The 14,896-nt window shown below is 43.7% G+C and overlaps 1 protein-coding gene across 3 annotated transcripts in view; it reads left to right on the top strand.

Annotated features, from left to right (window-relative positions):
- LOC122539556 (clathrin light chain A-like) overlaps nt 1-14,896 on the top strand; it is a 70,299-nt gene that overhangs the window by 25,090 nt on the left and 30,313 nt on the right. For all 3 annotated transcript variants that reach the window (XM_087979845.1, XM_043674539.2, XM_043674538.2), the window contains one exon: nt 7,692-7,735. In XM_087979845.1, coding sequence (XP_087835971.1) covers nt 7,692-7,735 — 44 coding nt within the window. The remainder of the gene's footprint in view (nt 1-7,691; nt 7,736-14,896) is intronic.

The raw sequence follows: 14,896 nt of genomic DNA, 5'->3' as shown, positions 1-14,896 counted from the left end.
GTAAGGAAGGACACCACCTCGACTGGGACAACACATCCATCCTAGGACAAGCCAAACAGAGACAAGCATGAGAATTCCTAGAAGCATGGAATTCCAACCAGAACTTTATCAACAAACACAATGACTTGTACCCGGTTTACACCGCCTGAGAAAAAGAACAGGAAATGACATCACCATGGGAAATGACATCACTAACCCAAAGAAACCCAAACATATAAATGGAAAGCAGGAATCATCAGCAGTGCTTTGTCGGGAGGCCCACTGAAGATATTATCTAGTATGGTGATGAAACGTCTGAAAATGATCCTTCCAGCTCAGCAAGCAAACCTACATCCATGGGTTTAGGGTGAGAGGGGAAAGATATAAAAGAGACCTAAGGGGCAACTTTTTCACACAGCGGGTGGTACGTCTAAGGAATGAGCTGCCAGAGGAAGTGGTGGAGGCTAGTATGATTCCAACATTTAAAAGGCATCTGGATGGGTATATGAATAGGAAGGGTTTGGAAGGATATGGGCCGGGTGCTGGCAGGTGGGACTAGATTGGGTTGGATTACCTAGTCGGCATGGACGGGTTGGATCGAAGCGTCTATTTCTGTGCTATACATCTCTATGACTGAGGTCAGGCTAACCAGCCTATGGTTTCCTACCTTCTGTTCCCTCCCTTCTTAAATAGGGATGTTACATTTTCCAATCTCTGGTACTTCCCTGACTCCAATGAGTCCTGAAAGGTCATCACCAGTGCCTCTACAATCTCCTCAACTGTCTCTTTCTGAGGTGTAGCCCATCTATTCCAGATGATTTATCCTCCTGTTTCTGTTTCTGTTTTTCTGTTTCCCCAGCACCTTTTCCTTCGTGCTGGTCTCTATACTCACCTCTTGTTAGCTTCACAAATGGCACCTTCTTATAAGGTTTACCTTTTAACCAGCTGAAGTTTCTGTATCTGCATTGTAGATGCAAATTAAGCTTGCCATAAGAAGTGAACTCCTGCCCATTTCAGCCTAATTATTCCTTTAATAATTTAACCTCTTTGACAGTGCAAACAAATTAATGGAAGTTTAGGATCTCATTCTTTCAGGATTTAATTGTTGTTAGCAACATAGAACATTTACTTAAGAACATAAGACCCAGGAGCAGGAGTAGGCCATCTGGCCCCTCGAGCCCGCTCTGCCATTCAATAAGATCAAGGCTGATCCTTTCGTGGTCTCAACTCCACTTACCCACCCTCTCACCATAACCCTTAAACCCTTAAAAAGTAGGACCTCAGAAGGATTAATCTCAGGATTGCTACCAGTACCCACGTGCGAGTCAGAGTAGAAATGAAAGAATAGGCAGGATGAATGTGTGGCTTGAGAGATGGTGCAGGAGGGAGGGGTTCAGATTTTTGGGACATTGGGACAGGTTCTGGGGGAGGTGGGACTATTACAAATTGGACGGTCTGGGCTGGACTAGAACCAATGTCCTTGGGGGTGCTTTTGCTAATGCTGTTGGGGAGGGTTTAAACGGACGTGGCAGGGGGATAGGAACCAAACGAGGAGGTTAGTGGACAGTAAGGAGGTAGTAACTAAAGCCTGTAAGGAACCAGATCATGAAGTCAGTGTGATTAAGGGGAAGAGGAGGCAGGTTAGATGCAGATTAAGGCAAAGAAATGGCAAGTGGGAGTGTAATCCAGGTAAGTGTGAGGTGCTGCCTTTTGGGAGATCAAATTAGATTAGATTTAGATTACATTAGATTACATTACAGTGTGGAAACAGGCCCTTCGGCCCAACAAGTCCACACCGACCCGCCGAAGCGAAACCCACCCATACCCCTACATTTACCCCTTACCTAACACTACGGGCAATTTAGCATGGCCAATTCACCTGACCCTGCACATCTTTTGGACTGTGGGAGGAAACCGGAGCACCCGGAGGAAACCCACGCAGACACGGGGAGAATGTGCAAACTCCACACAGTCAGTCGCCTGAGGCAGGAATTGAACCCGGGTCTCAGGCGCTGTGAGGCAGCAGTGCTAACCACTGTGCCAACGTGCCGCCCACATATGTTAAGGAAAAGTATACAGTTAATGGCAGGAGCCTGAACAGCACTGATATACAGAGGGATCTTGGGGTTCAAGTCCATAGCTCCCTGAAAATGGCTACACAAGTAGTTAGGGTGGTAGAGAAGAAGTATGACATGCTTGCCTTTACTGGTCAGGGCATTGAGTAAAATAGACAGGATGTCATGTTGCGGCTTTATAAGAATTTGGTTGTGTTTCACTTAGAGTATTGTATTCAGTTCTGGTCACTACATTCCAGGAAGGAGGTGGAGACTTTGGAGAGGGTGCAGAAGAGGTTTACCAGGATACTGCCTGGATTAGAGGGTATGAGCTATAAGGAGAGGCTAGAAAAATGAGGGTGTTTTCTCTGGAGCAGCAAAGGCTGAGGGGAGACTTGATAGAAATCTACAAAATTATGAGATGTATAGATAGGGTTGACAGTCAGAATCTTTTTCCCAAAATTCAAATATCTAATACTAAGGGCCATGGATTTAAGATGAGAGGGAGAAAGTTCAAAGGGGATGTGAGGACAAGTTTTTACACAGAGTGGTAAGTATGTAGAACGTGGTTCCGAGGTGATGGTGGAGGCAGATTCAATAGGGTCATTTAAGAGTCTCTTAGATAAGCACATGAATATGCAAGAAATGGAGGAATATGGACCAAGGGCAGGCAGAAGGAATGTATTTTGTGCCAAATTAAACAACATTGTGGGCCAAAGGCCCATTCCTGTGCTGTATGTTCTATGTTCTGAGAAGCCCTAACGAAAGTGGAATCAGTGAGTATTGTGGGCAAACTTTCCACTGGTTGGAGTTATACATGACTCTTAGGAAGATGGTTTTGATTGTTGGAGATTAGTCATCACAGCTTCAGTACATCTCTACAGGAGCTCCTCAGAGTAGTGTCCTAAGCTCAACTATCTTCAGCTGCTTCATCAATGACCTTCCTTCCATCATAAGGTCAGACGTGGGGATGTTTGCCAATGATTGCACAATGTTCAGCACCAAGAATTTGCCATACCCCTGGACAAGCTGTTCCAGTACAGCTTTAACATTGACATCTAAACAACAATGTGGCAGATTGCCTAGATACGTTCTATGAACAAGAATCAACAGATCCAACCCTGCAAATTACTGCCTTCATCATTCTATTCTCAATTATCAGTAAGGTGATGAAATATGTTACCAACAGTCCTATCAGGCAGAACTTGCTCAGCAACAACCTGCTCAGTGATGCCCAGTTTGGGTTCTGCCAGGGCCACTCAGCTCCTGATCTCACTACAACCTGGGTTTAAACATGGACAAAAGAGCTGAATTCCAGAGGTGAGGAGAAAGTGACAGCCCTTGACATCAAGGCCACATTCGACCAAGTGTGACATCAAAGCCTGAATGAAAATGTAGGTGGGTGTATTAATAATTTTGCAGACACAAATATCAGTGGAGTTGTGGATCATGTAAAGTTTCAAAGGATGCATTGGGATAAAGATCAGATGCAGATAAGGGCAAAGAAGTGGCAAATGGAGTTTAGTCCGGATAAGTATGGGTGCTGCACTTTGAGAGATCAAATTTGCAATATCCAGGCTGATAATAGACAAGTAAGATTTGTGATAGGTGATGACCGTATTCAATAGGAGAGAATCAAACCATCATTCAGTAATATTACCATCACTGACTTTTCCACTACCACTGACACTGAAGATGGCAGTGGAGAGGAGAGCGTGCCCAGCACAGTGCAGTCATCATGGGTAAGCAAGCCCAATGTGGTGGAAAGTGAGGTCCCTGGCATCTGTGGCGGTGGTGAGAACAGGCAACCCCAGGTAGAAATCAGCATGCACTGGTGACGTGGCCAAGTGTGATCTGGTGGTGAGGCCTGGTGTCGTCTGGTGGTGAGACCCAGCGTGGTCAGGTGGTGAGGCCTGGCATGGTCAGGTGGTGAGGCCCGGCATGGTCTGGTGGTGAGGCCTGGTCTGGTCTGATGGTGAGGCCGGCATGCTCTGGCGGTGAGGCCTGGTTTTGTCTGATGGTGAGGCCTGGTGTGGTCTGGTGGTGAGGCCTGGTTTGGTCTGGTGGTGAGGCCCGGCATGGTCTGGTGGTGAGGCCCGGCATGGTCTGGTGGTAGGCCCAGCGTGGTCTGGTGGTGAGGCCCGGTATGGTCTGGTGGTGAGGCCTGGCATGGTCTGGTGGTGAGGCCCGGTGTGATTTGGTGGTGAGTCCTGGCATGGTCTGGTGGTGAGACCCGGTGTGAACTGGTGGTGAGGCCCGGCATGGTCTGGTGTTGAGGCCCAGCGTGGTCTGGTAGTGAGGCCTGGCATGGTCTGGTGGTGAGACCCGGTTTGGTCTGCTGGGTGAGGCCCAGCATGGTCTGGTGGTGAAGCCTGGCATGGTCTGGTGGTGAGGCCCAGTGTGAACTGGTGGTGAGGCCCGGCATGGTCTGGTGGTGAGGCCCTGGTGTGATCTGGTGGTGAGGCCTGGTCTGGTCTGATGGTGAGGCCCGGCATGCTCTGGTGGTGAGGCCCGGCATAGTCTGGTGGTGAGGCCCAGTGTGGTCTGGTGGTGAGGCCCAGCATGGTTTGCTAGTGAGGCCCAGTGTGGTCTGCTTGAAGGACTGTAATGCTGAACTTTATTTTAATTTCTTTATTTTTCAAATTAATTAGTAAGATCCTTTGCCTACGTGCCTTGTACCGAAAATGGTGCCGTAAGTAGCAACTTTTTAAATTTTTCATTGTACTCGTGTGAGTATGGGACAATAAATCTAATTCAATTCAATGCCAGCATCCTTGGGTTACAACTGACCAGAAACTGAATTGACCAACCATATAAACACAGTGGCTACAAGGGCAGACCACAGGCTACGAATACTGCAGCAGGTCACTCGTCCCAAGGCACAAATAAGGAGTGTGGTGGAATATTCCCCAATTGCCTGGATGAGTGCAGCTCCAACAACACTCAAGAAGCTTGACACCATCCAGGGCAAAGCAGCCCACTTGATTTCCATTGCTTTCACAAACTACCTCCAACACCAATGCTCAGTAGCAGCAGTGCGTTCATTCTACAAGATGCGGAGAAGAAATTCACCAAGACTCCTTCAACATCATCTTTCAAGCCCACAGCCACTACCAGTACCATTTCGAATGACAAGGGTAGCAAGTACATTGGAGTTTTCTACATTGGACAAACAGGCAGAAAACTAGCCGCTAGGATACATGAACATCAACTAGCCACAAAACGACATGACTCGCTCTCACTAGTATTTTTACATACAGATGAGGAAGGACACTACTTCAACTGGGACAACACATCCATCCTCAGACAAGCCAAACAGAGACATGCATGAGAATTCCTAGAAGCACGGCATTCCAACTAGAACTCTACCGACAAACACATTGACTTGGATCCCATTTACCAACCCTGATAAAAAGCACAGGAAATTATGTCACCACAGGAAATGACATCACCGACCCAAGGAAACTCAAACACATAAATAGAAAGCAGGCCATACCACAGTGCTTCATCTGGACCCTCACTGATGATGTTGCCTAGTATGGTGACGAAATATCTGAAAACAAATCTTCCAGCTCAGCAAGCAAACCTACATCCAGAACCTCAACCTGAGCTACAAATCTTCTCAAAACTCACTGTGTAATAACATCTCTGAACAGATGGATTACAAAATAAAGATTAGGAACTTGTGTTATTTTTAGTGATTTTGTCATGGAATGTGGGTTTTGCTGGTTAGGCCACACTGTCCATGCCTAATTCCTTGGCTTTCAGAGGACAGTTCAGAGTCAATCATGTAAAACTGGCTCTGGAGCTTCATGTAGACCAAACCAGGTAAAGATGACAATTTTTAACTGTCTTTAATGCACTCATAGGCATCCCTGGTTTGGCCAGCATTTATTGCCTATCTCTAGTTGTCCTTGAGAAGATGGTGGTGAGTTGCTTTTTTAAACCACTGCAGTCCACATGCTGCAGGTGGACCCAGAGTGTTGTTAGGGAGAGGGTTCCAGGGTTTTGACTCAGTGACACTACAGGAATGGTGATATATTTCCAAGTCAGGATGGTGAAGGGCTTGGAAGGGAACTCCCATGTATCTGCTTCCCTTGTCATTCTAAATGGCACTGGTCGTGGCTGTGGGCTTGGAAGATGATGTTTGCTCAGCAATCAAATCTACATCCATGTTATTACATACTTTTGGAATGGATGGGAATTGAACTGAGGCCTCATGGCTCAGATATAGAGGCACTACTGCTGCACCACAAAAGCCTAACATCCAATAACCACAGTAATTGCGCCCATTTCTTAGGAACTGAAGTTATTCCTTAGTTAATGCCAGCAACCTGCATACAATCAGAAAGAAAGATTTGTATTAATTCAGTGACTTTCACAGACACTAGACATTTCAAAATGCTTTACAATCAATATTGTCAGTGTTGCTATATGGGAACACACTAACTAATTTGAGCAAATCAAACAGCAGTGTAATATTGATCAAGTAACACCAGACAGTTATCACACTCTAATATTTTACACCTGCTTCCTGCCATTTTTTACAATGCCTATTATGAGTGTAGGTGTTTGAAATATTTTTTCCTTAGGCTTCAATCTTTACATTTAGGTAACCACACTTTTCTGCTGTAAATAATAAATAAAAAGCAAAATATTGAGAATGTTTCAAATCTGAAATAAAATAGCACGTGCTGAAGGAACTCAGTAAGTCTGGGAGCTCCATCGAGAGAGAGAAATAAGAATTAACATTTTGAGTCAAGTCTAATTGTTCTTCAGAACCTTTCGACCATATTCTACCACAGAAAACCCTAACCCTATTGCAGAATAAAACTGGAATTATTTTTTGCACAAATTTATTGTTATTTTTAGAGTTCACAGCAAATACCTCTGAATCCAATAACCACAGGGTGAGTCTGTACCTATTCAACTGTCAATTTATTTATAATTAGGAGTTTGCATTAATCCCCATGTTCTGCCATTTAAACCCAATGATGCAAGTAGACATCCTTGGTAACAGAAGGTAATGGAAGGAATGTTTAAAAGGTGATCTCATGGGCAACACAGAAAACATTTGGAAGTGATCCAGCTCAGCTTCAGTCAGTTGCCAGGTACAGGATGTAAATAAATATCAGGGTACAGAAACTGGGACTGAAAACAATGGCTTTGCCTTTTTGAAACATCAGTTTTCAAACAAACAGTGTGACCAATTGTTATAGTCTCTATGCAGCAAGTAGTCAGAATACAAACCTTGCTATAACATGGAGTAGCTGAGATAAATAACCTTGACACATTTAAGAGGGAGGTAATTAAAATTATGCAGGAGAAGAGGAATTGAAGATTAAGTTGATTGAAAGGGGTGGGAGAAGGCTCAGGTGGTGTATAAACACTGGTCTGAACTGGTTGTACCAAATGAGTTGTGTGTGTGCTGGAATTCCCTGTACGATTAGTGTTAGCCATATGGTGAGCCCCACCAGTATGAGCCTATGACACCAATCCACCTGGAGTATTCTTTGCTGATTTATTTTGATGAAACAATTCATTATTTAATGTGTGTTTCAAATGGAAAACAGTGAAGGCAGCATTCACAGCGATATACATTCTTTATCTATCTGTATGGGATTACCAACATTCATATGTTCCTGTTGTGCTTTTCAGAGTTAATTGGTGAAGTGGATGCTGTTATTGGTGATTCGTGTCAGGTATGTTGCCTTTTACTGTTCCCTTGTACTTTTTAATCCTCTGAGTGCATATCAGAAAATGTAAACAGGAAATTAAGGGGTGATCCCCTGGACTTTGTTATACAGGGTGTAATTTTATAATTTGCATACGATTTGAAATTATTGTGAACTTTGAGGAAGATGTTGTTAAATTTCAAAAGGACATGGTCTATTTGGTGGGATGGGCAGGCAAAAGAGAGAAGACATTTAATGCACAGAATTCTGAAGTGATCCATTTCAGTAGGAAGAATATGTAAAGGCAATACAAAATAAAGCATACAATTCTAAAGGGTTGCTGATGCAGAGAGACCTGAATGCATATGTGCATAAATCATAGAAGTTGTCAAGATGTGTTAAGAGTGTGGTTAATAAATCATAGAAATTCCTGGACTTTATGAATAGAGGAATGGAGGACAAAGGCAAGGAAATTATAATAAATCTGTAAAAGCAAATTGGTTCAGCCATAGCTTGAGTATTGTGTGTTGTTCTGAGCAAAGACTTTAGGATGGATGCAAAGACATTAATGGGATTGGTTCCAGCAATGAGGAGACGGTTACTTAGACTGGAGAAGCTGTGAGTGTTCACCTTGAAGAAGACGCATCGAGATAATCAGAATCAAGTAAGATCTTGACAGAAAAGGGAGAGAACAGCTAGTCCTTCTAGTTGAAGTTCAATAACAAGGGGCATAATTTTAAGCTGAAAGATAGGAGGTTTAAAGGGTGTTTGAGGGAAAGCTTTTTCATCCAGCAGGTGGAATGCACTGCCTGGCAGGAAGTCCAGGAAGGAAACATCGCAACCTTTAAAGGTGCTTGGCTGTGCACTTGAAGTGTCATAATATTCAAGGCTATGGGCTAAATTCATGGAAGTGGGACGTGTGTATCATATAATCATACAGTGCAGAGGAGGCCCTTTGGCCCATGAGTCTGCAGCAACATAATAGAAACTCCTGACCTTCAACCTAATCCCACTTACCAGCACTTGAGCTGTAGCCTTGAATGTTATCATGTGCCAAGTGCTTATCCAGGTACTTTTTAAAGCATGTCAGAATATTTGCCACTACCACCCTCCCAGAGAGGGCATTCCAGACCGTCACTGCCCTCTGGGTAAAAATGTTTTTCCTCACATCCCTCTAAATCTCCCACCTGTCACCTTGAACCTACGTCCCCTCTGACTGACCCTTAAACTAAGGGAACAGCTGCTCCTTATCCACTCTGTTCAGGCCCTTCATAATCTTATACATCTCAATCCAATCACCCCACAGAATTCTCTGATCCAATGAAAGCCCCAAACTTGTCCAACCTTTCCTCATAACTTATATTCTCCATTCCAGACAGCACCCTGGTGAATCTCCTCTGCACCACCTCCAGTTGCAATCATTTCCTTCCTGTAATGTGGTGATCAGAACAGGACTCAGTGATAAAATCAGAGATTGCTGAAAAAACTCAGCAGAGCTGGTAGTATCTGTGGAGAGAGTACTGCACACAGTACAATGACTGTGGTCTCACCAAAGATCTGTACAACTCCCTCATGACTTCCCTGATTTTGTAATCACGATTGATAAAGACAAGTGTCCCGTGTGTCTTTATCACCACCGTACTAACTTGTCCTTCTATCTTCAAAGATCTATGGACAAACACTCCAAGGTCTTTTTGTTCTACAGAACCTTCTAATGTAATTCCAAAGTGTATCACTTCACACTTTTCAGGGTTAAATTTCCATTGGCCACTTATTTGTCCTTGTGGTTCTGTTCACCGAGCTGGGAATTTGTGTTGCAGACGTTTCGTCTCCTGTCTAGGTGACATCCTCAGCCTCCTGTGAAGCGCTTCTGTGATGTTTCCTCTGGCATTTATAGTGATTTGTAACTGCCGCTTCCGGTTGTCAGTTCCAGCTGTCCGCTGCAGTGGCCGGTATATTGGGTCCAGGTCGATGTGCTTATTGATTGAATCTGTGGATGAGTGCCATGCCTCTAGGAATTCCTTGGCTGTTCTCTGTTTGGCTTGTCCTATAATAGTAGCGTTGTCCCAGTCGAACTCATGTTGCTTGTTATCTGAGTATGTGGCTACTAAGGATAGCTGGTCATGTCATTTCGTGGCTAGTTGGTGTTCATGGATGCGGATCGTTAGCTGTCTTCTTGTTTGTCCTATGTAGTGTTTTGTGCAGTCCTTGCATGGGATTTTGTACACTACATTGGTTTTGCTCATGCTGAATATCGGGTCCTTCGTTCTGGTGAGTTGTTGTCTGAGATTGGCTGTTGGTTTGTGTGCTGTTATAAGTCCTAGTGGTCGCAGTAGTCTGGCTGTCAGTTCAGAAATGTTTTTGATGTATGGTAGTGTGGCTAGTCCTTTGGGTTGTGGCATGTCCTCGTTCTGTTGTCTTTCCCTTAGGCATCTGTTGATGAAATTGCAGGGGTATCCGTTTTTGGCGAATACATTGTAGAGGTGTTCTTCTTCCTCTTTTTGCAGTTCTGGTGTACTGCAGAGTGTTGTGGCCCTTTTGAACAGTGTCTTGATGCAACTTCTTTTGTGTGTATTGGGGTGGTTGCTTTCGTAGTTTAGGACTTGGTCTGTGTGTGTGAATTTCCTGTATACCTTTGTGGTGAATTCTCCGTTCGGTGTTCTCTGTACCATTACATCTGGGAATGGGAGTTGGTTGTCCTTTTCTTCCTCTCTAGTGAATCGGATTCCTGTGAGCGTGGAGTTGATGATCCGCTGTGTGTTCTCTATTTCTGTGTTTTTAATGATTACAAAGGTATCATCTACATATCTGACCCAGAGTTTGGGTTGAATTTGCGGTAAGACTGTTTGTTCTAATCTTTGCATTACCGCTTCTGCTATGAGTCCAGAGATGGGTGAGTCCATGGGTGTGCCGTTAATTTGTTCATATATTTGGTTGTTGAATGTGAAGTTGTGAGGCACAGGTCCAGTAGTTTGAGTATGCCGTCTTTGTTGATAGGTTCCCGGTCTTGTTGTCTGTTCTGTATGTCCAGCAGGTTGGCTATTATTTCTCTGGCTACGGTTTTGTCGATAGAGGTGAATAGTGCTATTACATCAAATGAGACCTTGGTTTCTTCCTTGTCTATGTGTATATTTCTGATGATGTCCAAGAATTCCTGTGATGACTGTATAGAGTGTCTGGATCCGCTGATCAGGTGTTTCAGTTTCTGCTGTAGTTCTTTAGCCAGTTTGTATGATAGTGTCCCTGGTAGTGATACTATGGGTCTGAGTGGGATGTCTGGTTTGTGCACTTTAGATAGTCCATAGAATCTGGGGGTGTTGTTGCTTTCAGGTTTCATTCTCTGTAGGTCAAACCTGGTTATCTGTCCGTTTTTTTGCAGATTCCTCAGTGTGTTGTTAATCCTATTGGTGAGCTGTGGGGTGGGGTCAAACTTATTTGCCCATTTGACCACTCTGTTTATATCTACTTGTAACCCAAGACACTCAACCTCAGTTTTTTTTTTGTAAATATATTTATTAGCAAATTTTTTTAACTTTACAAACATATAAAATTATTGAAAAATATAATCAATAACAAATATCAGTATAGTAAAAAGAAAAAAAACACAAATTACAATACAACTACTGTCTACTAACTAATAACCTACCCTCTAGTACAAAACAAACCCTAACACTATGTAAAGCAACACCAAGTAAATAACTAATAGATCAAAAAAAAGAAAGAAAATCAAAAGAAAACACAGAATACAAAGACAATAGACAATAGGTGCAGGAGTAGGCCATTCTGCCCTTCGAGCCTGCACCACCATTCAATATAATCATGGCTGATCATCCTTAATCAGTATCCTGTTCCTGCCTTATCTCCATAACCCTTGATTCCACAATCCTTGAGAGCTCTATCCAACTCTTTCTTAAATGAATCCAGTGACTGGGCCTCCACTGCCCTCTGGGGCAGAGCATTCCACACAGCCACCACTCTCTGGGTGAAGAAGTTTCTCCTCATCTCTGTCCTAAATGGTCTACCTCGTATTTTTAAGCTGTGTCCTCTGGTTCGGCACTCACCCATCAGCGGAAACATGCTTCCTTCTGCCAGAGTGTCCAATCCTTTAATAATCTTATATGTCCCAATCAGATCCCCTCTCAGTATTCTAAACTCAAGGGTATACAAGCCCAGTCACTTCAGTCTTTCAGTGTAAGGTAATCCCGCCATTCCAGGAATTGACCTCGTGAACCTACGCTGCACTCCCTCAATAGCCAGAATGTCTTTCCTCAAATTTGGAGACCAGAACTGCACACAGTACTCCAGGTGTGGTCTCACCAGGGCCCTGTACAGCTGCAGAAGCACCTCTCTGCTTTTATACTCAATTCCTCTTGTTATGAAGGCCAGCATGCTGTTAGCCTTCTTCACTACCTGCTGTACCTGCATGCTTGCCTTCATTGACTGGTGTACAAGAATACCCAGATCTCTCTGTACTGCCCCTTTACCTATGCTTGGCGCAAACCTCCCAAACAAAGGAACGGGAACATTGCATATATACCCATATTAACTCAGGAGACCCCCTCCAGGGCCCAGGGCTTGACAAATCTAACCATCCCAGTTAAACAAACGCCCTAGATAAGATAGCTGACAAATCTATATCCAAATAACTCAAATAGGGCTGCCATGTCTTATAAAAATGGTCTGTTGTCAACCTCGCTGTTAACCATCGGCAACTCTTTGTGTAATCTGTAAATGTACTAATCCAAATCCCACACAATCATCTTTATCATTTATATAAATGACGAATAATGGGAGACCCAGCACAGATCTTGTGCTACGTCACTGGACACTGGATTCCAGTCACTCAAGGAGCCTTCTGTCATCACCCTCTGTATCCTACAACTGAGCTAATGTGGAAACCACTTTCTCAAATTACCCTGTACCCCCATGTGCAATTGCTTTCTTGAGAAGTCTGCTATATGGGACCTTGCCAAAGCCTTTGCTGAAATCCATGTAAACTACGACACTACCCTCATCTTAAACTGGTCACTCAAAAAATTCAAATTTGTTCGGTCTGACCTCCCTCTGACGACACCATGTTGACTATCCCTGATCAAGCTTTGCTTCTCCAAGTGGAGATCGATGCACACATTCAGAATTTTCTCCAGTAGTTTCCCTGCTACTGATGAGACTGTCTGGTCTGCAGTTCTGACTGTAGATTCCAAGGGCTTTTATCAGTGTGAATTGAGTGGACCAAAGGGCCTCTTTCTTGCTGTATGATTCTGTATTCTCTTTGGTGGAAAGATTATGAGCAATATGACATAGAGATAAGGAATTACCAAAAGAAGCAACAGGAATACACAGTGCATGCTTAGGACCTGGAAAGGAGGCAACTTCAATCATGGCTTTCAGAGAGAGTTCACTCATTAACTGAAAAATAAAAAAAAATTACAGGGCTAAGGGGAAAAGACAGGGAGTAACACTCGATGACAACCATCCACTCCCTCCAGCTCAATGCTCAGTAGTAGCACTGTGTACCATCCACTCCCTCCAGCTCAATGCTCAGTAGTAGCACTGTGTACTATCCACTCCCTCCAGCTCAATGCTCAGTAGTAGCACTGTGTACCATCCACTCCCTCCAGCTCAATGCTCAGTAGTAGCACTGTGTACTATCGAGGAGAAAGTGAGGTCTGCAGATGCTGGAGATCAAAGTTGAAACTTTATTGCTGGAACAGCACAGCAGGTCAGGCAGCATCCAGGGAACAGGAGATTCGACGTTTCGGGCAAGAAGGGCCTGTGCCCGAAACGTCGAATCTCCTGTTCCCTGGATGCTGCCTGACCTGCTGTGCTGTTCCAGCAATAAAGTTTCAGCACTGTGTACTATCCACTCCCTCCAGCTCAATGCTCAGTAGTAGCACTGTGTACCATCCACTCCCTCCAGCTCAATGCTCAGTAGTAGCACTGTGTACTATCTACAAGATGCAGTACAGAAATTCACCAAAGATCTTTAAGAGCAGAAGATACATGGGAACACCATTATCACCACTCACAGTCTGTTGACTTTGAAATCTATCGCAGTTCCTTCAGTGTCACTGGGTTAAAATCCTGAAACTCCCTCCCTAAGAGTATTGCAGGATTGCAAATCACCCTGGGTGATTACAGACCAGTGACTGAATTTCTAGGTCTCAATGGAGGGAGGTGGGTGGATGTGGAATACAAGTTTCATGTTGTTGTTTTTACTGCTGCCAATATTCTTTATATTAGAGGAAGTCGGGCTTTCATAACTTCCCATATTTGGCATTTATGAATTGACAGCCCATGATGTTACCAAACTCACTGTCAGCTAGTTAATATTGGAAATTTACTCGTGTCACTCTGCTCCTTAAAAAGGGTGACAGAGAGAAACCAGGGAATTACAGACCAGTTATCCTGACACCTATGGTGGGGAAATGATTAGAGGGTATGATCATTATGATCATCTTGAAAAATGTTTGTTTATCAGGGAGAATCAGCATGGATTATGAAGGGTAGGTCCTTCCTGACAAACCTCATAGAGTTTTTTTGAAGAGGTGACAAAGACACTGAACAGAGGTAAATCAATGGATGTTGTTTGTAAGGCATTCCAGACTTTTGATAAAATCCCACACAAGAGATTGTTAGCTAAGATGGAAGCCCACAGAGTTGAGGGCAAATTATTGACATGGATAGGAAATTGGTTGAGTGGCAGGAAGCAGACTGTTGGAATATTGGGTAAGTACTGAAAATGGCAGGAGGTGACTCGTGGTGTCCTACAGGGATCTGTGTTGGGCCTCAATTATTCACAGTCTTTATTAAGGACTTGGACAATAGCATAAAAACTATCCAAATTTGCTGATGACACAAAATTGGATAGCATTATAGACAGTGTTGACGACAGCATAACATTACAACAGGTTATTTGGGCATTTGGGTTAATAGGGCATTTATTGATTGATTAGGTGAAAGGGCAAAGCTATGGCAGATGGATTTAAAGATAAGTAAGCGTGGAGTTATCTATTTGAGACCAGAAATGGCTCGATCAGAGTATTGATTGAAGGTACAAAGTTAAATACAGTGAATGTCCAATGGAATTTGGGGGTTCAGGTGCATAGCTCTTTAAAATGTCACAAACAGGTGCAGAAAATAGTCATGTGGGCTAATGGAATGCTGTCCTTCATATCTAAAGGCTGG

The sequence above is a fragment of the Chiloscyllium plagiosum genome, unplaced genomic scaffold, assembly GCF_037043375.1.
Source record: "Chiloscyllium plagiosum isolate Xiang-an unplaced genomic scaffold, Cpla_swu_hap1 HiC_scaffold_36, whole genome shotgun sequence".
In the NCBI taxonomy this organism is placed as follows: Eukaryota; Metazoa; Chordata; class Chondrichthyes; order Orectolobiformes; family Hemiscylliidae; genus Chiloscyllium; species Chiloscyllium plagiosum.
This window is presented reverse-complemented; position numbering and strand designations above follow the sequence as displayed.